Consider the following 25,000-nt stretch of genomic DNA (forward strand, 5'->3'; position numbering starts at 1 on the left):
TAATCCGAGAAGCTAGACTCTATGAAGAAGAATGGGGCATCAGGTTTGGAGGAAGACTCATTAACAACATGTGTTATGCAGATGACACAACCTTGCTTGCTGAAAGTGAAGAGGACTTGAAGCACTTACTAATGAAGATCAGAGACCACAACCTTCAGTATGGATTGCACCTCAAAATAAAGAAAACAAAAATCCTCACAGCGGGACCAATAAGCAACATCATGATAAATGGAGAAAAGATTGAAGTTGTTGAGGATTTCATTTTACTTGGATCCACAATCAACATCCACTGAAGGAACAGTTGAGAAATCAAAGGACACATTGCATTGGGTAAATCTGCTGCAAAGGACCTCTTTCAAGTGTTGAAAAGCAAAGATGTCACCTTGAAGACCAAGGCATGCCCAACCCAATCATAGTATTTTCAATTGTGTCATATGCATGTGAAAGCTGGACAGTGAATAAAGAAGACCGAAGAAGAATTGAGGTCTTTGTGGTGTTGGCGAAGAATATTGAATATACCATGGACTACCAAAGGAACGAACGAATCAGTCTTGGAAGAAGTGCAACCAGAATGCTCCTTAGAAGCAAGGATGGCGAGACTGCGTCTTACATACTTTGGACATGTTGTCCGGAGGGATCAGTCCTTGGCGGAGGACATCATGCTTGGCAAAGTACGGGGTCAGCAAAAAAGAGGAAGACCCTAAAACAGGTGGATAGACACAGAGCCTACAAGAATGATCTCAAGCATAACAATGATTGTAAGGATGGCACGGGAGTGGGCAGTGTTTCGTTCTGTTGTGCACAGGATTGCTATGAATCGCAACCGACTCAACAGCACCTAAAAACAACTAACAATAGCAGGGTGTGGAGGGGAAGCAGATATTGATGTTTCCTACTACAGGGTAATAAGTTTCATTTTTCATGCACTGTTGTATATTTTTTGTGTCCTGAATCCTAAAAGGCACCCCATAATCAATAATGTCAAGAGACTAAAACAAAAATGAGAAGATAAGGGAGCAGGGAAACTAGAGTACTAAACATGGAACAACGAGAACACAAAGAGAAACTTGACACATTGTGTAACAAGTCACTAATGTCACTGAACAATCTGTGTAGTAATTGTCAAAAGAGACCCGAATTTACTGTGTAAACTTTCACCAAAAGCACAAACAAGTATCATTAAAAAAAAAACCACGATGAAAAGAAACATTTTACTGTAAGAACCCCACTAACAAACACCAGTAATTGTTCTTCATTAATAGATGAAAGTCTAGCCAGGCTCAAGTAATATTTTCCACCAATCTTGAAGTGAGACTAAACTGTATCTATTTAAATCATGTATTCATGTTTGATATGACTTATCTTGGGATAAGATAAGCATAACTTGAAAAAAAAAAAAACTAATGTCAGGAGAAAATTCTCTTTTTCCATCTGTTTAGGGTATCTTTGATTTCCTTGTTTCTGAGACTATAGATCAGTGGATTTAACATGGGAATGACTGCAGTGTATAAAACAGAAGCAAACTTGCTTTGGCTAAGAGAACCATCAGAGCTGGGCCACAAATAGACAAAGATGCCTGAGCCATAGAAGAGAATCACTACTATTAGGTGAGAAGCACAGGTGTTGAAAGCCTTGGACCTGCCTTCAGCTGAAGTGATCTTCAAAACGGTGGCAACAATATAACCATAGGATATAATGATAACCAGCACAGAAGTCAGTCCAAAGATCACTGTGAACACAGAAATGATAACTTGTAAGAAAAAGGTATCAGAGCAAGATAGGATCATCAGTTGGGGCAGGTCACAGAAGAAATGGTTAATGATATTTTGTCCACAGAAATGGAGCTGAAGTAAGGCACACAGTTGGGTAAATGAGCCAAAGAATCCACTTATCCAAGATCCTACCAGCATCTGTAGACAGAGGGTTGGGGACATGATGGCTGTGTAGAGCAGAGGGTTACAAATGGCAGCATATCGATCATAAGCCATGGATGCCAGAAGACAGCACTCAGTCAGACCCAGGCTAGACAAGAAGAAGTACTGCATGGTGCACCCCACAAAGGAGATGAATTTATGCTTCTTGAAGAAGTCTGAGAGCATTCTGGGGGATATAGTGGAAACATAACAGACGTCGAGAAAGGACAGATTACCGAGAAAAAAGTACATGGGTGTGTGCAGATGGGAATCCATTCTGATGAGGGTGATGAAGCCCAAGTTCCAAGTCACTGTCAGGAGGTAGATCCCTAGGAATATTGAAAACAGGACAATGGTGAGCTTCGGAAATTCATAGAATCCCAAGAAGATGAACTGGGTAATTGTACTGTTTCTTCTCTCAGCCATTGCATTAGTGATCCTGGGATCTGTAAGGGAAGAAGAGATAAATCTTTAGGTCAGTTGTTATTCCAGTTTCTATGGAAATAAACCACCTTCTGCTCACACTGAACACAGAAGAGAGGGAAATATGGGAGCATGTTACAGGAAATCACCCTGGCTAACTTTGCCCCTAGGTAGCAACAATGATCTGTGTGTCAATTTTCTCACATGTAAAAGGGGATAATTACACCTTTAATTAGTGACCCATCAGACTCTTTGAAAGAAAATATAACAGTGTTTATAAAGCCTCTTTTGGAAAATGCTGTGGAAATTTAAGTATGTCATTGATAGCATTTTGACCCCTGTGTATGGGTCTGTGCCTAAGAGTAAGAACTTAGATAACAGGCAAATGTTTTTGGATTGTGGATCTTCTACCTGCAAGCTGTGTGATTGTGAACAAGTTATCAAAGACCTCTGGGCCTAAGCTACTTCATCTGTAAAATGGGGATAATAGAACCTATCTCATAGGGTTGTTGAGGGCAAATTAATTTATATATTTATGTATATATATGTGTATATATATATACATATACCTCCCACTGCTGTCAAGGCAATTCCAACTATTAGTGACCCCATGGTGTTTCTGAGTCTGTAAATCTCTACTGAAGCAGACTGCCACATCTTTCTCCCAAGGAGCTGCTGGTGGCTTCGGACTGCCAACCTTTCGGTTAGCAGCTCATGGCTTTAACCACTTCACCATCAGGGTTCATTGTATATATACACACACACACACACACATATATATGTACATATGTACAGTGCCTGCCGTACACATGGTGTTTTTGAAGTTACGTCGTTAAGAAAGGGAAGATAGAGTATATCTTTTTAGCATGATTTTAAGACACCTCTGTTCATGAAACATTTTTAAACGAATTCTCAGACCATCTGTCCTAAATTAATTTGTTTCCCTACTACTGGCAAATTTCTGTCAATTTTTGAACATGGGTTTCTATAATATCTTTCATCCAAAGAGGAACATCTGTGAAGGCAGATAATCCCACTGCCACCCCGATTTGTCAGACAACACATCATCAACTGGCCCCCACATGTGTTTGTAGATCACATTTCTACCATCTGAGTGGCCCAAAAATCTTTAACATTTGTGTTAAAGCAGCCCTATTTGCTATTTGTCCATAAATTATGTAATGCAGATACACATATAAATCCTTTCAGGAAGAAATCTCAAGTTGCAAAAATTTCAAATGGATAAACTCCAAGAAAAATGAGCAGCTCATTGTAAAAATGACTAGACATCCTAAATCGGCAGAACAAGATCACAGCAGGATTGCACTATGTTATTTATCATAGACAGGGTATAAAATGAGTATGTTTTATACATTTGAAAAATGAAGAGGCTTAAATATGTACACAAGGAGCAAGTGTAAAGAGAGGCAATCAGGAACTCTAGAAATCAAAAAAAGAAAAAGGAAAAACCTCACTTGAGTTTCATAGCTTATTAGAGAGAATTTGTGAACTTTAGTATATACTGGAACAAATAATCTAGAATGCAATTAGACAAACAAAAGAGTCAGAAAAACTAAAGGAAAAATTAAGAGACACTGAAGATACTGAGAAAGTCCAACTTTCAGACAGACTACCAAGAAAGGCCTGATGATTTACTACCAAAAATCAACCAATGAAAACCTTATGGGTCACAACCAAATATTATGAGTTGCTTGCTTTGGACACGTTATCGGAAGAGGTTAATTGCTGGAGGAGGGCATTATATTTAGTGAAGTAAAGGTCCAGCAAGTGTCAAGGAGACCCACAGTGAGAGAGATTGACACAATGGCTGCAACAATAGACTTGACATAGATTCAAGGCACCCTCATTGCCAAGCAGGTTAAGTAAAAATAAAGCAGAGCACATCATAGTCAAAAGAAAAAATATTAAAGACAGAAAAAATAGTAACAGCATCCTGAGAGAAAAGAGAGATTATCTCCAAAGGACTAACAATGAAAACTGACGTTAGCTTCTGAACAACAACATTGGAAACTAAAAGACACCGAAATGATATCTTTGAAATGTTAAGTAATGTTAGGAGTAGCTAAAGCGGTCAACTTTGTAAAGTGTGAAAATACTTTTTAAGAATTGGAGTAAAAATCAGTTAGACAAAAAATACATATCTTATCTTTATTTGTTTTGTTTTACCAGCATGCCCTCACTAAAAATACTTTAAAGACTGTATTTCAAGCAGAAGGATCCCAGGTAGAAGGTCTGAGATGCAAAGAAGAATGAAGAGCAAATAAATGAAGAAGTATGTTTAGAAATAAATATTGGCTGTATAAAACAAAAGGTAATACAGTCTTGTGAGGAACAATTAAACACAAGTTTTCAAACATGACAAAATAACATGTAAGTAAGGACGGCCCCTTGATTGTAAGAAAAGTATTGCAAATGTTCTGTGTCTTTCAGGAGTAGGAGATATGCACTAACTTAAGCTCTTGACAAATTAAGTGTATGTCTTAGTACTTCAGGATTAACTACTGAAAGAGTACAAAAAGATTTGATCAGTTTCAAAAAAAATAGAAGGAACAGAAAGGATGAGAAAAACATTCAGTCATTCCAAAAGAAGGTAAGAAGGAGATGGGAAAAACAATTGTAAAAAAGGCAGGAAAAAACAGAAACATGAAAGGAAATTGTAGAAATACCCTCAAATATGTCAGTAAGAACAATACATACAACCAAACTAAATACTCCAGTTAAAAATAAAAAGTTGTTAAGGTAAAGAAGAAAATAAAAATTCAGCTATGACAGTGTTCTCAACAGACATATGAAAAACACAGAAAATTTGAAATTACGAAAGGATATATGTTAGGTAAATGCTAACCAAGCAAAACCTAGTATGGAGAAATGTTTATTCAACAATTAGACTTTAGGGCAATTCATTTCAAAGAACCAATGACTGACTTTCTTGTATTGTTTTCAAAGAGGTATGAAAATTCTTAATTTGTACGCATGTGTAGTCCCAAAATACCTAAAGCAAAAATTGACAACTTCAAGAAAAGTAGGTCAAGCCATCAAGCTCCTGAGAAAATTCAAGATACTTTACTCAGTAATGGGTAGATCAAACAGAAAAAATGTTCAGTAAACAAATAGGTTGTTGGTACACTACAAAGTTTGGCCTATGCCAAACATTCTTTTCTCAACTCCTGTAGAATGTAAACAGTTTTATGCAAATCATTTGAGAAAATTGATGATATATTGTCTAGAAAGAAACACCTAATAAATTTCCAAGGTTTCTAACTGAGTCACTACAGTGTGATTAAGTTAGAAATCAATAATGAATTGGTAATTACAAAAACCTCATCACTGGTAATTAATGACACATTTTTAAACTATTCAGAAGTCAAAGAAGAAACTAATAGGGAAATTAGAAAATGTTTATAACTTGAGTATAATGAAAAATACTATTTATCAAATCTTGTGGATTTAACCAAAGATGAACTTAGAGAGAAATGATGATCTTAAATGAATATAAAAGAAGAAAGTGAAAACTAACAATTCAAGCATCCATCATAGGAAAGAACAGTAAATAAACCAAATAAGCAGAATTTACAAAGGATACAAGGAAGTCAAACACTGGCTCTTTGAAATGACTAAAAATGGACATATCTAGTGAGACCAAGCAAGAAAATCAATAGGAGTGGGGGGGTGGTATAAACTCTAGACCCTGGAGGCACCCAAAAGTAATAAGAGGCTACTCTGAACAACTTCGATGTCAATGAACTTTACAATTTAAATAAGATGTACAAATTTCTAGGAAAGTGTAACTTACCAAAACTAACTCAAGCAGAAATAGAAGGCTTTAATATTCTGTAAACATTCAAGAAGGAGCCGTGGTGGTGCAGTGGCTAAGCTCTGGGCTACTGATCTAAAGGATGGCAGTTTGAACCCACTGCTAGCTCTGTGGGAGAAAAGACCTGGAGATTTGTTCCAGTAAAGATTTCAGCCTAGGAAACCGGATGGGGCAGTTCTACTCTGTTCTATAGGGTCTCTATGAATCGGAATTGACTGGATGGCAATAGGTCTGGTTTTGGTTTTGAATGGTAAATGTGAAGCCTGCAGGTGGCACAAACAGTTACACTCTCAGCTACTAACCAAAACGTTGGCGGTTTGAGTTCACCCAGAGAAGCCTGAGAAGAAGACTTGGTGATTTACTCCCCAGAGATCACAGCCACCGAAAACACTGTGGAGCACAGTTCTACTCTGACAAACACTGGCTCACGCTGAGTTGAAATCAACCCAAGAGCAGTTGACTCCATGACAGCTGTTTTTTGTTTTGTGTGTGTATGTGTTTGTGGTTCAGTGGGTCGAATGGCAACTTTTTTTTTTAATGTTAAGTATGCATTTAACCTTAAAAGATTTTGTCAAAATGTTTCCCACAGCTTTTGCACTATTTTTAAACAGATTTACTAAGGTATAACTCATATACTATACAATTCACCATGTTGTACCGTTTTGCACTGCCATCAACAACTATGAGAGTTGCCATTTTTGAGGATAAGAATGGAAGAAACAGTATTTTCATTACCTCAAGAGGATCTGATTACCTTTGTAGAAAACCAGAAGTAACTATGGAACAATTATTAGAATTAATCAATATTCCCAATAATCTGAATGTCTATGGAAAACAATCCAAAAGGAAGTACAGATAAATCATTTGAATTAATGAGAGTTTAGCCAACTCAACAAACACAAAAAAAATCAATGTTCAAAAATCAATTTATCTTCTAAACTTCGGAAAAAAGGCTTGAAATTTTAATAACAAGACACAACTTAAAATCATACTTAAGAATAAACTGAACAAAAGACAAGAAATGTTCAGATGGAGAAATTTATAAACCTCTATGAAAATGGCAAATACCTAAATATATTGAGAGATAAACCATGGTTATGGGTTAGAAGGCTCAATAATTTTGAAATGTTAATTATCGCCAGGTTCCTATAGTTTCAAAGGAAATTGATGAATTGAGGAAATCATTTCATTGTAAAATGTGACTGTATTTAAAATCTTAGCCTACTGTAGATATAGTCAGTAAATAAGATAGTGAAAAATAGAATCCATAGAAATAAAGCATTCCCACTACAACTGTATGCCCAGAGTTGAACTGAGTAACAATATAATATGAATGCTCTCATACGGGACACCAATTTCTCAAATTTAGGAGACAGGGAGAAAATGGAAGGCTAGTGGCAGGAACTCCCAGCATTTTGTCTATTATTCTGCACCAGGCCATGTTATGTAGATTCATCCAACTGGGATCTTCAATGTTTTGCTTTCCTATGCTCTTGTAATATGGGGAGAATGGCAGGGGAGAAGAGTTACCTGCCTTGGTTTCTCTCTATTTTTCTACAACTTAGTCGTTGTTGTTGCTGTTGTTGTTAGGTGCCTTAGAGTGGGTTGCAACTCATGGTGGCCCTATGCACGACACAACAAAACACTGCCCGGGCCAGCCCCACCCTCACAATTGTTGCTGTTTGAGGCCATTGTTGCAACCACTGTGTCAATCCATCTCCTTGAGGGTCGTCCTCTTTTTCACTGACCCTCACTTTACCAAGCATGATGTCCTTCTCCAGGGACTAGTCCCTCCTGACAACATGTCCAAAGTATGTGAGAAGAAGCCTCGCCATCCTTGTTTCTAAGGAGCATACTGGTTGTACTTCTTACAAGACAGATTTGTTCTTTCTTTTGTCAGTCCATGGTATATTTAATATTCTTCGTCAACACCACCATTCAAAGATGTCAATTCTTCTTCAGTCTTCCTTATTCATTGTCCAGCTTGAGGCAATGGAAAACACCATGGCTTGGGTCAGGCACACCTTTGTCTTGAAGATGACATCTTTGCTTTTGAATACTTTAAAGAGATCTCTTGCAACTGATTTGCCCAATGCAAGGCATCTTTTGATTTCTTGACTACTGTTTCCATGGATGTTGACTGTGGATTCAAGTAAAATGAAATCCTTGACGACCTCCATCTTTTCTCTTTTATACATACTAGCCTGAAAATTATTCCTCTAAAGCAGAGGTTCTCAACCATGGCTGTCTATTTCTGTCATCTGGGACACTCAAAATTCCATTGACCTGCCTGAACCTCAAACCAATTAAATCAGAATATCTGGGATTGGGTCGCAGGCATTAGCACTCGTTCAGACCCCTCAAGAGATACCACTGTGTAGCCATACTTTAGCATGCATCAGAATCCCCCTGAAGAGTTGGTAATACAGATTGCTGGGGCCCAGGTCCAGAATCCTGGATATAGTGAGTCAGGAGGAAAGCCTGAGAGTTCACATTTCTAACAAGTTTCCAGGTGGTGCTGCTTGCCCAGAGATCACATTTGAAGAACCACAGCTCTAAATAAGAATGAGTGAAGTGAGATTTTTTTTTCCTGGAGTATACATTATTTTTTAATCCAACAGAAGAATTGAGCATAGCTATATCCATTCCTAAGCAAAACCATACTCATCATCTCTATTTTTCTCGACACCTCCAATGGGTTCACCCACTCTATTTTAGGGGAAAGGGCACAAATTTATGGAAGGCATTCCACGGCCTTTGTCAGAACCTAAGAATAAGATAAATACTTCCAACTAAGAATTTCATCGTTTATTTGTGCTGTTGTTGGGTGCTGCCGAGTTGGGCACCAACTCCTGGCAGCCCTGTGTGTTACAGAGCAGAACTGCTTCATAGGGTTTTCTTGGCTACAGTGTTTATGGAAGCAGTTCACCTAGCCTTTCTTCCATGCTGCCACTGTGTGGGTTTGAACTGCCAACCTATGGGTGAGCACGAAATCACAAACTGATTGTGCCACCCAGGCTCTTTAATTTATTTCTAGTAGTGCATAAATATTCAAGCTGTATAGTACCAGGATGAAATTTCTTTAATTTTGGAAAATAATCACACTCAGGAACTTAGTGAACATTTTAAGAGTTCGTTTCCTTCTTTGAAACATCACTATCCATTTTGGAGACAAATTACACATTTCTTTTATGCAAGAAAGTCACATATCATAGAATAAGAAGTAGTGTTTGAGTTTCTGAGTGCTAAAATAGCTTCAGTTAAGGGGGCAAAATATCCAAACTGTTTCCATGGGCATCACTATTTGTCCTGATGACTTCTGCTGAAGCAGCCTCAGGGCCCAGGAGATCCAGAAACCCTGAGGCAACAGCATTTCTCCTGGGATCTGAGAATGTTGCTTTCAGTAAGATTGTTTTATTTTGAGCCTTTCAGAAGCAAACTGTGTCACTGAGGTTTGAAATGTTCATAGAACTATTGCCCAGTGTAAACTTCTTTAATAAGCAAAGGAAAGCATGTTCTAACCTTGTTATTGTCTCTTTATTACTCTTTGGAAGTAGTAAAGGAGAGAAAGGAAAGGAAGGGGAAAGTGAGGGGGAGAGAGGAAGGGAAGAAGGAAGCAAGGAAGGAGAAAGGAAAGGAAGGAAGGAAGAAATGAAGGGAGGAGAAGGAGAAAGGGATGGAGGGAAAGAGAGAGAGGAAAGGAGAGAGGAAGGGTAAAGAAGCAGAAAACAAAGAAGAAACAAAAAAGAGGAAGAAAGGGAGGAAAGAAAAAAGTCCATATTCTAAAAGTGACCCATTTGTAAAAGCAAGACGATGGGGACCATTAGCTCCTTGACTCCTGAAGTTATTTACACTCCAGCATTTTTTGTGGGTGTGTGGTTGGGGTCTTGTTCATTTGTGTGTTACATCCTTTTAAGTCGTAACTCTAGACTCCAGACTTGCTGCTGTCGAGTCTATGCTGACTCACAGCAACCCTACAGGACAGAGTAGAACTGCCCCATAGAGATTCCAAGGCTGTAAAACTTTACAGAAGCAGACTGCCACCTCTTTTTCCCAAAGTCCTAACCACACCTTTCAAATAACTTTAATCAGAAAAAAGAGGCTCGAAAATGTGCAATAAATGTTGACCTTATTGGAACTCAGGCATGATGACATGAAGCACCCTAGTATTATCATAAAAAGAGTTTGCATGCTGACAGCTTCGAACCCTCAGACAGACAGATCAGCTGTAACCGGCTCAGTATGGTCAATTTCTACCCTTCTGTTTGTCTCTGTTTTCATCAATGATAATAATAACATGGAAGACATATTGAGCACTTATTGTCCTAGTCTTTCTTCAGATCCATATATTAACCGATGAAATCCCCACAACAACTCCATTTCAATAAGAGGTACAGGAAGTTAGGACACTTGTCCATGGCCCCTAGCTGCCATGAGTGACAGGGCTGGAAGACACTCAGGTAGATTGATCCTAGGGTCAAGCATTTAACAATGACACCGTCCTGCACATTTATATTCAACGTTTGTGTCTCTTTCAGCTTTGTCTTCTCAGTTATTAGCACTGTACCATTTAATGCAATTAATAAATAAGTTGTTAAAAGTTTGAAGATAATTTTAAAATTAGAAGCAAAATAAAAGTAACTGAAAACAAAATTGCCATGAAGTTCATTCTGGCTCAAGGTGACCCCATGTGCTGCAGAGTACAACTGCACTTCCTAGGGTTTTCTTTCAGAAGCAGATCACCAGGCCTTTCTTCCAAGGCACCTCTGAGTGGACTTGGACGGTCAAACTTTCAGTTAGTATTCAAGCACGACTTGAGGTTTGTGTCACCCAGGGATTCCAAACTAAGAGTTGGTGGGGTAAAAGGTTACACTGACCCAATATTAATTGTAGCTGAAATAAATCACTTCTTACCTCAGCTGTTGTAATGATTAATATCCCCAGGGTCTGCAAAGGTGACAGTGCAGGATACCTGTAAATATTTCAAAAAGCTATTAAATTGTATATTTATGCAAAGTGCCCATTGCCATCGAGTCCATTTCGACTCCTGGTGACCCTTTAGAACACAGTAGAACTGCCCAGAGGGTTTCCAAGTCCATAATCTCTATGGAGCCAACTGCTACACCTTTCTCCTGAGGAGCAGCTGGTGGGTTCAAACTGCGGACACTTTGGTTAGCAGCAAGCTCTTAAGCCGCTATGCCACCAGGGCTCCTTTTAATGCAAAATAGCACCATCAAATTGCTTTGGACTAAAATTACATCAACTCTCCCAGGCTACTCTAGTTCAGACTAAGCACGGTTGTAATTATCTCTGATGAAGAAGAATGGGAAAATAAATTAATTATGAGAAGCAGAGTAGTATTTGGCTCCACCATTCACTAGCTTTGTGATTTTTGGCAAATTAACTCGTATGTGTCTGTTTTTTCGTCAGTCAAGTGGGAATGATCCTCACATCGTTTGGTTTTTGTGACCTATTTAATGATGGCAGGTAACTAATGTAAGATAGTGTCACGTAGGAAGCTCTCAAAAATAGAAGACATTATATTAATAATGAAGAATGATTATTATATGCTAAAGGTAGTTTGGAAACTGGTGGTGTAGTGGTTAAGTGGTAGAGCTGCTAACCAAAAGGTTGGCAGTTTGAATACACCAAGTGCTCCTTGGAAACTGTATGGGGCAGTTCTACTCTTTCCTATAGGGTAAAGTGCCCTGGTGGCACAGTGATTAAAGTTTGGCAGTTTCAAACAACCATCAGCTCCACGGGAGAAAGATATGGCAATCTGCTTCCACAGAGATATACAGTCTCGGAAACCCTATGGGGTCACAATGAGATTGAATCAACTTGACAGCAGTGGGTAGGCTTAAAGGTAGTTTGCCAACTAAAAGGCTTTCACCGGAAAAAAATGGAAATATCTGGACATGAAAAATTTGGAGTCTGTGGTCCAGGTGAAAGCTACTGAAGACCTCCCCACCTTCCATTCTTTACTCTCCCCACTGGCTAATCCTTGAAATTCCTTGTTAGATGCATCTTTTTTCAGCTCAAATATCTTAGTTTCTGCCAAAGTTCAAAAAATCCCATTAATCTAGCAAAGAAAGAGAACGGGCATTGTAAGGTAAAAAATGAGGTGCTGAGCATAAATGCATGAAGTGTATGGGTTCAATGCATGTGAGAGCAGAGATGCAAAAAGAAGAAAAAAGAAGAGGGGAAAGAGTTTCAGGCATGGAAGCCAAGTTGCCCCCCTTCTGGTTTTACCCACTGAAATATTCTTACAGGTGTCAGGCTCCTGATAGGTGTGCCTTGGTGAAGTCTGAGAGGTGCTGCCTTCTCCTGGACCTGTGTGGTGACTGTGCTCTTGATCCCAAGATGTGCATAGAGTTCTTTCAGAAATTAGATGATGATACAGACATCATCATATGAGCATTCAGGATGCAGACGTTCACTCTCCCAAGCTCTGGGCTTTTCACCCATGGTTCCCACTGGCCATTGCTGCAAGAGAGGTGTTTCCAGCTAAAGATTCTCTTAAATGTTTCCTCAGGGTCCAGCGTGGAGAAAGCAGACCCAATTAACAGAAGGCACCATTTTCAGCTAATTATTCTCTAGAGTGGTGGATGGAGAAAACAAATGGAGAAATGTTCCCAGCTGATTCCATTTCTCCACGCTATCCTCTGCCCCTCATGACCTAACTGAAAGAAGCAACAATATTCCTTTCCCGATTTTAGAATGATATGATCTGGGAGGGACTCTCAAATTAGGGTGACCATAACATGTGTCATTTGTCACTGCACTACACTGGACATGAATCAATTGCCATCAAAGTCTGAGTGGATTCTGATTTATAGTGGCCCCAAGTCTGTCAGAGTAGAACTGTGCTCCACAGGGTATTCAATGGTTGATTTTTTGGAGGTTGATCACTAGGCTATTCTTCCGAGGCACCTCTGAATAGACTTAAAACTCCAAAATTTAGGTTACCAGTCAAGCATATTGACCATCTGTACCACCCAGGAACTCCTTGGACATGAGGGGTGTGGGGTGTTATTAATAATAACGTCAGGACAACAAGCATAAAAAAGGTTGTGTGGTCATCCAGCTCTTAAAAGTCTTTACAAAGTCTTTTTAATTTCTCTATTTATTCTGTTCATACTGTTACAAAAGCTGAGGTCATATTATATGTACAGTTCTTTATTCACATTTTCTTATACAATGTTATTTTGATATCTTTTCAAAATTTTATAAATACTATATTAATGTCTGAATAATATATTATTCAAAGTTTTATTCATCTAATAGTTTCCTTACTATCAGAGATTTACCTTGTATTCAATTTTATTTTTAATAATAATGTACCTGGAACTCAGACATTCCTGATCACCCTATCTGTGACTACATATATAATACATATATTACCTACAACATAACTATAATCTGATATTTTACTTTTTATCGATCATTTTTAAACTTGATTGTTAAAAGTAACTCAGATAGAGAAAATGGCATAAAAGAAAGGTACAGCTTAATGAGTTATTATGAGAACGCTCTTGTAGCCAGCACCCAGGTAAGAAGACAACACTTTTCCATCCGCTCCAGAAGCCCTCCACCTACCCCACCAATCATAGCCCCTCCTTCCCACTTAAGGGAGCCTGAGTTCATGATAACCACTTCCTCAATTTTTTTTCATAATTTTATCACTCAGGTGTTCGTCCCTGAATGCTAAGTTAAATTTAGCCACTATTTCAGTTTTTCCCTTTCTCTCTCTTTCTCTTTGAAACTCATGTTTGTCCTGTGGAGAATCTCAAAGCCTGGAGTTTGCTGATTGCCACTCCAGAGTGTACTTTAATATGTTTTCCTCTGTATTTCCTGTAAATGGGGAGTCCCATATTCTCATAGTGAAGCACCAGACTTACACTCTGCCAAAAAGAAAACAAAGGGTTCTTATTGACTGACAAAACTTTCCGAGAAACAAGAGAAACACACAAGACCCAAGCAGGATGCTGGAGTATCTCAAGTGGCAAAGAGAAAGTGAAGTTTTCAGCCGGTGACCCGAACAAAGGGAGAATGATGTGGCAGTCTGCTCCCCGAAAGATTTACAACCTTGGAAACCCTATAGGGTCACTATGACTCAAAATTGACTTGACAGAAACTGGTTATGGTGTTGGTTAGATAAATTCAAGTTAAATTTATCAATCCTTCATGGTCTGCCCTTTTTATATCTTGTTTAACAAATCCTCTCTCTACCCTGACATAAGAGTTCTATCAAAGACTTTATTGCACCAAACATGAATTGTTATCCTTCTAGCTTGCAGTAAGATTCTTTCACACCCACAGCCTAGCTCTAATGACACAAATGCTAAAGGTTTAATTTTTTAAAAACAATAGCACACCACTACCTGTTCAATTTCTGTAGTAGTTACAATAGACAAAGATATGCTGTCTTGACCACCAATTCAAAATAAAGTTTTATTTCTCGATAACACTACATATCCATCTTGGGTCAGTTGAGGGCATCCTTACCCTGGGTCATCCACTAGTGGGAGCACTGGGAGAAGACTATGCAGGAAAGGACATTTATAAAGGCTCTGTCTAGAAGTGACATATGTCATGCCCACTCATGTTTCATTTCCCGGAAAAAAATCCCAAGCTCCAGCCTAAATTCAAAGGGATGAAGAAGCATAATCCTGCTCTGGGGTGGGGAGGGGAAGCAGATACTGATACACAGACACACAGCCTACTACAGGCTAATAAGGTTCATTTTCCATACATTGTTGTGTATGTTTTTGTCCTGGATCCTAAAAGGCACCCCATAATCCATAATGTCAGGAGACGAAAGATGAGAAGATAAGGGAGCAGGGAAACTGGAGTACTGGACATGCAACAAGGAGAACACAATGAAAGAGAAAGTTGACACATTGTGAAAAACGTCACTGAACAATCTGTGTAGAAGTTGTCGAAGGGACCTGAATTTGCTGCGGAAACTTTCACCAAAAACACAAAAAAGTATTATTTAAAAAATAAGGATGAAAAGAAACATTCTGCCTTAAGACTCCCATTAACAAACACCAGTAAGTACTATTTATTAATAGATGAACGTCTAGCCAGACTCAAATAGTATTTCCCACCAATCTTGAAGTGAGACTAAACTACATATGTTTAAAACCTATATCCAAATTTTGCATCACTTTTTTTTTTTTATTATCCTGGAATAATAAAGGAAAACCTTGTAAAACAATGATGTCAGGAGAAAATTCTCTTCTTCCATCTGTTTAGGGCATCTTTGATTTCCTTGTTTCTGAGACTATAGATCAATGGATTTAACATGGGAATGACCGCAATGTATAAAATAGAAGCAAGCTTGCTTTGGCTAAGAGAACCATCAGAGCTAGGCCATAAATAGACAAAGGTGCCTGAGCCATAGAAGAGGGTCACTGCTGTCAGGTGAGAAGCACAGGTGTTGAAAGCCTTGGACCTACCTTCAGCTGAAGTGATCTTCAAAATGGTGAAAACAATATAACCATATGATATCATGATTACCAGCACAGAAATCAGTCCAAAGATCACTGTGAGCACAGAGATGATAACTTGTAAGAAATAGGTATCAGAGCAAGACAGGATCATCAGTTGGGGCAGGTCACAGAAGAAATGGTTGATGACATTTGGTCCACAGAAATGGAGCTGAAGTAAGGCACACAGTTGGATAAATGAGCCAGAGAACCCAGTTATGCAAGATCCCATGACCATCTTCTGACTGAAGGTAGGGGACATGATGGTTGTGTAAAGTAGAGGCCTGCAAATGGCAGCATATCGATCATAAGCCATGGCTGTCAGAAGGCAGCATTCAGTCAGAGCGAAGCTAGAGCCGAAGAAGTACTGCATGATGCACCCCATGAAGGAGATGGATTTCTGCTCCTGGAAGAAGTCTGAGAGCATCTTGGGGGCTGTGGAGGAAACATAGCACATATCGACAAAGGCTAGTTTTTTGAGGAAGAAATACATGGGTGTGCGCAGAAGGGAGTCCATCTTGATGAGGGTGATAAGACCCAAGTTCCAGGCCATTGTCCAGTGGTATATCCCAAGGAATACCACAAAGAGGGCAATCTTGAATTTAGGAAAATCTGAGAATCCCAAGAGGATGAACTTGGAGACTGCTGTATTGTTTCTTCCTCCGGCCATTGTCTCGAATTTTCTTTACTCTACAGAGAGGTCCTCACACTAATGATTGACTATTTTAACATTCAGAATCAACTTGACGGCAGTGGATTTGGTTTTTATTTTAATATTATGAAACTTTGTTGACCCATAGTCAAGAGACCTTTTTCAACAACACAAAAAATTATAAAAAATAACTTAACTAACTTTAGAATCACATCTCCCAATTACTCTTAATAGTTTGGGCTGTATTTTTATTTTCTATGAACATACACAGAAACCCTGGTGGTGTAGTGGTTAACTACTACAGCTGCTAACCAAAGGGTTGGCGGTTCGAATCGTCCAGGGGCTCCTTGGAAATCCTATGGGGCAGTTCTACTATGTGCTACAGGGTCGCTATGAGTAGGAATCAACTCTACGACACTGGGTTTGGTTTTGGTTTTATAAACATACACACACATTGCTAAATAACTGTCTAAAAGTTTGTACCAATTTACACTAGTATCAAGATTTCATGGCAATACTCCTGTCACCCTTTCATCAATGCCGTCCAGAATTATTTATTTTTAATCTTTGACAATCTTATAGATAAAAAAACATTATTTCATTATTTTTAACTTGCACTTATATTAGTGATTTGTTCATCTGTATCTTTTGCTCATTTGTCTAGAAAATTGTTATCGATTCATAGCAGTTTCTTATATGTCAAGGGTGTTAACTCTTTGTCCTTCATACGTTTTCCTGACACATTTCCAAATTTCACGTTAATTATCAATGATGTTAATGCAGTATATTTCTGTATGTACTTTTTTGGTTTTTCTTGTTATGTACCATCAAGTCAGTTCTGACTCATAGCACCACTATGCACAACAGAACAAAACGCTGCCCTGTCCTGCGCCATCCTCACAATCGTTGCTATGCTTGAGCTCATTGTTGTACCACTGTGTCAATCCACATTTTGAAGGGCCCCCCTCTTTTTCACTGACCCTCTACTTTACCAAGCAAGATGTCCTTAGATTCTTTTAGGTAGTCAATTTTCTGTGATTTTTATGGTTCTGAAAATGATTTTTTCACACAAGGCAACTTTTTCTTACATACTTTTAAAGTTTTTTTTTTTTTTTGTACTTTTATACTTACATTTAAAATGTCCCAGATATTTCAGGGCATAATGTGAAGTATAAATCTGAGATATTTTTTTGGCTTTGTTTTCCCAAACTGATATCCACTTGTCCCAACACAACTAACTGAATGGTTTCTTCTTTGATAAAATCATTGTTATGAGGTAAATGTAATTATTTATTGATTCCCTATTCTGTTCTATTTTTTGAAATCATCAGTCCATATGCTGTATGTTCAGCCCTGTACCACATTTTAATAACTATTTATCATCCGATTTTATGAATAAATTATAGAACATTCTGGCAACTGGTAAGAATAATCTCCCCTCAGTTTTCCACTCTGAGATCTTTTTGAATGTTCTCATATTTATGCCTCCAGAAAATCTTTATAGTGAAATCATCAAGGTCAATGAAATAGAATTTTATTGCATTTCATTTTTACATTCACTTGGGAAGAAATAACAGATAAAAATTTTTTCTTTGGTGAAGTTGTTAAGTAAGGTTATAGAAGAGGTGATATTAAAATTTTTAGAAACATAATATTCAAAAAAAGTTTTATGATGTTCAGAAACTAACCAAACTTGATTGAAACAGCTGGGTCTGATGGCATAGATTCTCGGTTCCCAGCTCTGTCCTTACATTGCTGTGACTTCTTTGTACTTTCGGTTTCCTCATCTGTAAAACAAAGTCATTAACTGTTTTCCTTATGTCACAGGGATCATTATTTTATATTTAAGGGATCAATGATAATGGTAGACAAGCACACTGAAATAAGAGTGATTCAAGATTTTAAGACATTATTAATGTGATTTCAATATCCAAGGAAGGGGATTATTTAACTACGGAGAAAGAGAAAATTGCACTGACTCAATACCATCTATCAATGTCCCGTGACAAGACCACAACAAGAGCCAGAGAATGTTCCCACACTAAGATCTGAATCATGTTACATGTGCTTAGGACACATTCATTAGAGAGAGAGAGAAATGCCTGAATTTGTGATAAATTTTTATTTCAGGAAATTGGGCAAAAGATTCTTTTGCAAATACTAGTTTTGTCATGTGTCTTCTTCGATATGTCTGCCTTGAATTCATCAGATCTGAAGATTATTGTGAGATTTGTAGAAATGCCTGCAAACTGTTGAATTAATGTATGTTTTGTTTTGTATATTCTGAATATCAATAACAAAAAACTAAATAAAATTATGTGTAAAAAAGACTTGATTTCAGTGAAATTGATTTGGTTTTGGCCCTTTAGTATCATTGGGTGGTTTATTATTAATATTCAAAAGAAAGAAAAAAGTTAAATTCACAAAATATACTTTTTCTGATTCACTGATAAACAAGAGACGTGAAATGGAAATGTTTAGATGATGATTGATGATGATGATTTAATGATAATAAACTCGTGGGGTCACCCTGAGTCAGAATCAACTCAACGGCAAATGGGTTTGGCTTTGGAATGGGAGGGACAGGTGACATAACTGAAAAAGTAAACAGAGAGCATATTTTATGCTGATGCCTGATGTTATTCTTACTTCAAGTTTCCTTTTCTTGTTTGTTTTCACTTTCCATTGTCCATCCAAAACCGAGGACATACCAACTATCACTGGGTCTGATTAAAAATAAGAGTCCCAGTGCTGTGGCATAAACACTGCTTCCTCACTTTCCTTCAAGCATGTGAAATGGGTCAACTGGTCAAGCAACACTAGTGCGGTCTGATCGTCTGTGACGTCAACAGGAAGGCATCAAGAGCAGGAAGCTGACTGCAGCTCTAGGAGGAAATCCAGTGTTCTTTGAGAATTTTTTACTACAGGAACTCACTGCAGATGCAATGGTTTTAGAACCTCAAACGAAAACACAATTTATATAAAAATACATTTAGAAGTTTGGAAATAAAGGCAGGTGAGCAATTGCCCAAAATGGAAAGGACCATTTCTAAACTTTTGGAGAACAGATGGTAGTAATGCTCTGTAATGGATTATTCACATGATTACAACCCAAGAGAACAGTACAAGGTACCAAGAGCAGTTTAACACTCATTTCGGAAACAAATAATCGTTCTCATTTTCTTGCTTTCTCACTTAATATAATAGAATGTTCCATTTCCTGAATCATGCTTTATATCCTATTGGCTAGATGTGTTCCACTTATTTCTCTCTCATAAGAAAGCTCAAATCAATTCACTGCTTAGGAGCCACAGAATTACCTACGACAGTGCTCTCTGCTGTTCAGCACATGTGTGTTGTTTGTTGACTATCAGACATCTGCAAGGCACCAGTGAAGTAAAACCATCATTTGGGAAGCAGTAGAAGAAAGATGAAAAGTAGATCTAAAAAAATCCTCATTGTTCTTTGTATATCTTTAGAAAGGAGGGCAAAGAAAATATGCAATTTGATATGAAGGGGGAATTACACAATATATAAAGGGAAGCATAGTTTTTTGTCTACTCTGGAAAGTCTTTGCTGCAAGTCAGGAGCTCCCTTGTGGATGCTCTCACTCACTTCACCTGTCTCCTATTCTAGTACAGTAAGAATCTCACTGCTCTCCTATTTTTATGAGTTTCCCCGTTAGACTTTAAGCTGTGTTTTCAGGCAAAAATAAATATTTTTGAATATTTATTTAACACCTAATGTATCAGTTATCTATCACTGCATAACAAACCATCTCGAAATTAGTGACTTAAAACACCAACTGCTTATCATTTCTTACAGTTTTGTTGGTTAACTGGACGGTTGCTATGTTGGTCTCACCTGATATCACTTGTGTGACTGCAGCTTGCTGGTAGATGACTTGAGGCTGGATGGTCCAAGGTAACTTCACTCATATGCATTGGTCCCTAACTGCGATGGCTGGCATTTTCTACCTACATGGCCTTTCATCCAGGATTCCTCTAAGGATGGTGATCTCAGAGTTCCAAGAGAGCAAGCCCCAGTGGAAAATTCTTATCAGGTCTCTACGGTATCACGTTCGTTGATGTTTTATTGGCCAAAGCAAGTCACAAGGCCAAGCAAAGAATCAATGTTGGGCATGAAAAATCTTATGTGTTCATGCACAGACATATCAACTCCCACTTCTACTATCATTATGTGCTAGGAAACCTTGGGAATCCACCCAGGATTCAACGCAGCCGATCAAAAATTCTGTACTACCTTTGATGAAAACACTTTAAAACTATGAAGGCACATTTCTAAAACTTGAGACAATTGGTCAATTCATGAAAAACAAATAGTGGTTACATGCTACAGCTGCCAACCAAAGGGTCGGCAGTTTGAATTCCCGAGGCGCTCCTTGGAAACTCTGTGGGGCAGTTCTACTCTGTCCTATAGGTTTGCTATGAGTCAGAATTGACTCGACGGCACTCGTTTTATCACTGTAGGCTAATTTTTTAATTATCTAAGCCATTTTACTTTTCAACCAGATGTTGTAGTGTGTTTTAGAAAGCCATGGTGAAAGGTATTATATGCTATTATGTTAGCATTGTTTAAAATTGAGATCATGGATTCTTGTTATTATGGTTAATCGTAATTAAAATAATTTTTTTAAAAATACTTCTCTCTTAAAGATTTTCTTTTGGAGTAGAAATAAACGTTATTGAAACAGTCACTTTATCTGATTCCTCTTCATGCTCTAAACAGAAGTTAGAGGTGATATAAATGGTTTTTGAATAAGAAAGTTGATCTTGCTAAGCAGATATCTTAAGAAATGGTGATTGACCACAACGTGACCAGTTCCCTAAGAGCGCTAAGTGCATGGAGAGAAGTGGCTAACGTTGTCAAATCAGAAACTTGAAAGAGGTTTTCCAACTACAACAGCAAGGATGACTTCTGAAGGAGTAAGAACTAAAAGGACAGTAAAAGATTTAGAATGCCACTTCTTACCTCAATCATTTCCGAACATGCCTGAAACGCTTAGGTGTCACACATGGTTTGCTCTTGATTGCTGAACTAAAAGTTGCTGTTTGTAAACCTCCACTGAAGAAAGCCCTGGTCATCTGCTTCCGTAAGTATTACAGGCGAGAAAAAACAGTGAAGCAGTTGTCCTCTGTCCCACGTCACATCGCCGTGAGTCGGAATCGACTTGATGGCAACCACCACCACCACCACCAACAGTTGAACGGTAGGAATGCAGAGCGATTCTCAATATTCCTTGTACTAAATGAGATTATCTTTTGATTCAGGATGATTAAAATGTAAGTTTCTTTGCTTGCTAGAATTATATTAATTTGGTGTGTTAACTTTTACTAATTTAAATGGTTTCTGTTTATTGACCACTTACTTTTTGTGCTAGGCACAGTTCTCAACAAATCACATACATCTTCTCATCTATTCTCTATGGGCATCATTTTCCTCAGTTTACAGATGGGGAAACTGAGGCACCAGGAGGCTAAATAACTCATCAAAGTTAAGCAGTTAATGAATGGCGGTGCAGAGATTTTGGACCAAGACCAGTAAACCCCAAAAGTCTTGCTATTGAACACTATGCTAAGCAAACAGAAACTCTAAACTATTGCTTTAATTATACTAAGTAAAGAAATTATTACATAATAAATGCAGCTGTTAGGAAATATAATCTTTTAGAACATGACGAGGGCGTGGGGAGAAAAGGTACAAGGAATCACAGCAACCTTCCCTTCATACCATGGCAAATCCCTAAATTCAAGGTATTATTCACCTAGCTGCACACTTTTATTTCTGTTATACCTCTCCATCACGGGAAAACATTTAACTTCCCAGTAGAAAAGACCTGAGATCTGAGCATACCTGTGGCACAAAGAGAGAAGACAGCCAGTAAATACAAAGACATAGCTCTGTGGAGGAGCAAAGGTCCCAAAATGGCAGGCAGGTTCATGGAACGCCAATGTTACTATGCCACCACATGCTACTGATGACTGCAGGGCCACCCGGATTTTGTGAGGAAGGTGGGCTACTGGGTTGTCTAGTCCACTGGACTCTGGGAAATCCAGCACCATCCATGTCTCCCTCCAGGTCCTGAATCTTGAGGTGCCCCAGATCCCTGGGAAATTCATTGATTACTTACTTGCAATTATCTTCTAAAGGGAACCTGCCTATGGGAATCTGCCTCCTCCAGACTCTGCTTTGACCATGTAATCTGGCCATCCATGATAAGGGAGGTGCTTCCACCTGAGGTTCACTTAAATCCCTCCTTAGGCTCAAATTGGAGAGAGGAGAGCTAATTATCCTGTCCAGGTAATTGTTCTCTAGTGTGATGGCAGTAGAAATGTGGGAGTTTTCCCTTGCTAATTCTATTTTCACTTCTAGCTCCTTCAAGTTCAGAATACATTTTTTAGACCAAGGCATCATTAGAATATTGATTCTAATACTAGATATCATCTTAACTGAAAACTTCTCATCTGGATTTTTTTTTTTAGTCTTCTCTGTTACACATGGAATATTATAATATACTTGCCTCACTCAACATGTTATCATTTATATTATTGAAATGATTCATAATCATAAATTTTATATTAATGGATATATAATGTTCCACTTTGAACAATTTGTGTCTATGGGATTTAAGCAGAATCTAAGTGATTGCCTGAAATATAACTTGAAGTCAATGTTTCATACTTAGAAAATTTTCGTAAAATAAATTTCTAGATAGGAGATTTCTTGTATTGTTGCAAATCCTATTTCCTAATTTCTCATTTTCGTTTAATTTTATTTGGGATTTCTTAATATTAAGAAAATTTCATTTTTGACAGCAAATCGTTCTACTCTAATTCTTCCAATAATTCTAAACAGTGTTCTTCCCTATTCAGAGACCAGATAAATATTTTACCTACTTTTATTCATTCATTTATTTTTGGCTTGGCATTTTTTAGGAAACCGTTGAGGCACGTGGTTAAGAATTTCAGCTGCTAACTAAAAGTTGGCAGTTCGAATCCACCAGGTGCTCCTTGAAAACTGTATGGGGCAGTTCTACTCTGTCCTATAGGGTCATTATTAGTCAGAATCGACTTGATGGCAACAGGGGGCACATTTTAACTCCTCAAACAATCCAAAATAAAATTTATGGTGTGGGGAGTTACAATTTTAAAAGATCAACAGTTTGAATTCACCAGGTACTCCTTGGAAACTCTATTGGGAAGTTCTACTCTGTCCAGTAGGGTTGCTATGAGTTAGAATGCACTCCACGGCAACAAGCCCTGGTAGCACAGTGGTTAAGCATTTGTCTGCTAACTGAAAGGTCAGCTGTTCAAACTCATCAGCCCCTCCATAGAACAAAGATGTGGCAGTCTGCTTCTCTAAAGGCTACGGCCTTGGAAACCCCATGTGGCAGTTCTACTCTGTGCTGCTGTTAGGTGTCGCCAAGTTGGTTCAAACTCATAGCAACTCCATATACAACAAAATGATATACTGCCCATTGTTGCAGCCACTGTACCAATCCATCTCGTTGAGGGTCTTCCTCTTCTTTGATGACCCACTACCAACCTTGACGTCCTTCTCAAGGGACTGGCCCTTCCTGATAACATATCTAAAGTACGTGAGATGAGGTCTCAACATGCTCACTTCTAAGGAGCATTCTGACTGTACTTCTTCCAAGACACATTTCTTGGTTGTACCAGAAGTCCACAGCATATTCAACATTCTTTACAAACACCATAAGTCAAAGGTGTCAATTCTTCTTTGGTCTTCCTAATTCACATGCCTACAAGGCAATTGCAAATACCGTGGCTTGGGTCAGGTGCACCTTAGTACTTCAAGTGACAGCTGCTTTTTAATACTTTAAAGAGGTCTTTTGCAGCAGATTTGCCCAATGTGATATGTCTATGGTTTCTTGACTGCTGCTTCCTTGGGCATTGATTGTACATCCAAGGAAAGTGAAATCCTTGACAACTTCAATGTTTCCTCTGTTTATCATGATGTTGTTTATTGGTCCAATTGTAAGGTTTTGATTTTCTTTATGTTGAGGTGCGGTCTATGCTGACGGCTGTGGTCTTTGATCTTCATCAGTAAGTGTTTCACGTCCTCTTCACTTTCAGCAAGCAAGGTTGTGTCATTTGCATTTCGCAGGTTATCAATGAGTCTTCCCCCAGTCCTGATTATTTGCTCAGCATATAGATTGAATAAGGATTAAGTATACAATACTAACACACACATTTCCCAACTTTAAACCACACTATATCCCCTTGTTCTGTTCAAAAAACTGCCTCTTAGTTTACGCACAGATTCCTCATGAATACAAGTAGGCATTCTGGAATTCCCATTCTTTGCAATGTTATCCAGAATATGTTATGATCCACACTGTTGAATGCCTTTGCATAGTCGATAAAACACAGGTAACGTCTTTCTGGCATTCTCTGCTTTCAGCCAGGATCCATCTGACATCAGCAATGATACCCCTCATTCCATGTCCTCTTCTGAATCCGGTTTGAGTTTCTGGCATTCCCCTTTCGATATACTCCTTAAACCTTTTTTGAATGATGCTCAGAAAAATTTACTTGTGCGTGATTTTAATGACATTGTCCAAGAATTTCCACATCTTGTTGGATCACCTTTCTTTGGAATGGGCACAAATATGGATCTCTTCCAGTTAGTCCTATAAAGT

The 25,000-nt window shown here is 38.3% G+C and overlaps 2 protein-coding genes across 2 annotated transcripts; both read right to left on the reverse strand.

Moving 5' to 3' along the window:
• Nucleotides 1–1,406: 1,406 nt before the first annotated feature.
• LOC126080862 (olfactory receptor 1440-like) lies at nucleotides 1,407–2,339 on the reverse strand. The gene has a single exon (XM_049892054.1). It carries the CDS (start codon nucleotides 2,337–2,339, stop codon nucleotides 1,407–1,409), a length of 933 nt encoding a protein of 310 aa, XP_049748011.1.
• A 13,060-nt stretch (nucleotides 2,340–15,399) lies between these two features.
• LOC126080861 (olfactory receptor 1440-like) lies at nucleotides 15,400–16,335 on the reverse strand. Its single transcript, XM_049892052.1, has one exon. The coding sequence runs from the start codon at nucleotides 16,333–16,335 to the stop codon at nucleotides 15,400–15,402; it is 936 nt and encodes a 311-aa protein (XP_049748009.1).
• Between the last annotated feature and the right edge of the window lie 8,665 nt (nucleotides 16,336–25,000).

This window comes from Elephas maximus, chromosome 7 (genome assembly GCF_024166365.1).
Source record: "Elephas maximus indicus isolate mEleMax1 chromosome 7, mEleMax1 primary haplotype, whole genome shotgun sequence".
Taxonomy (NCBI): Eukaryota; Metazoa; Chordata; class Mammalia; order Proboscidea; family Elephantidae; genus Elephas; species Elephas maximus.

Bases quoted from the DNA above. Each gene is read 5' to 3' on its own strand.
- LOC126080861 (XM_049892052.1), bottom strand. From the start codon at position 16,335: ATGGCCGGAGGAAGAAACAATACAGCAGTCTCCAAGTTCATCCTCTTG.
- LOC126080862 (XM_049892054.1), bottom strand. From the start codon at position 2,339: ATGGCTGAGAGAAGAAACAGTACAATTACCCAGTTCATCTTCTTGGGA.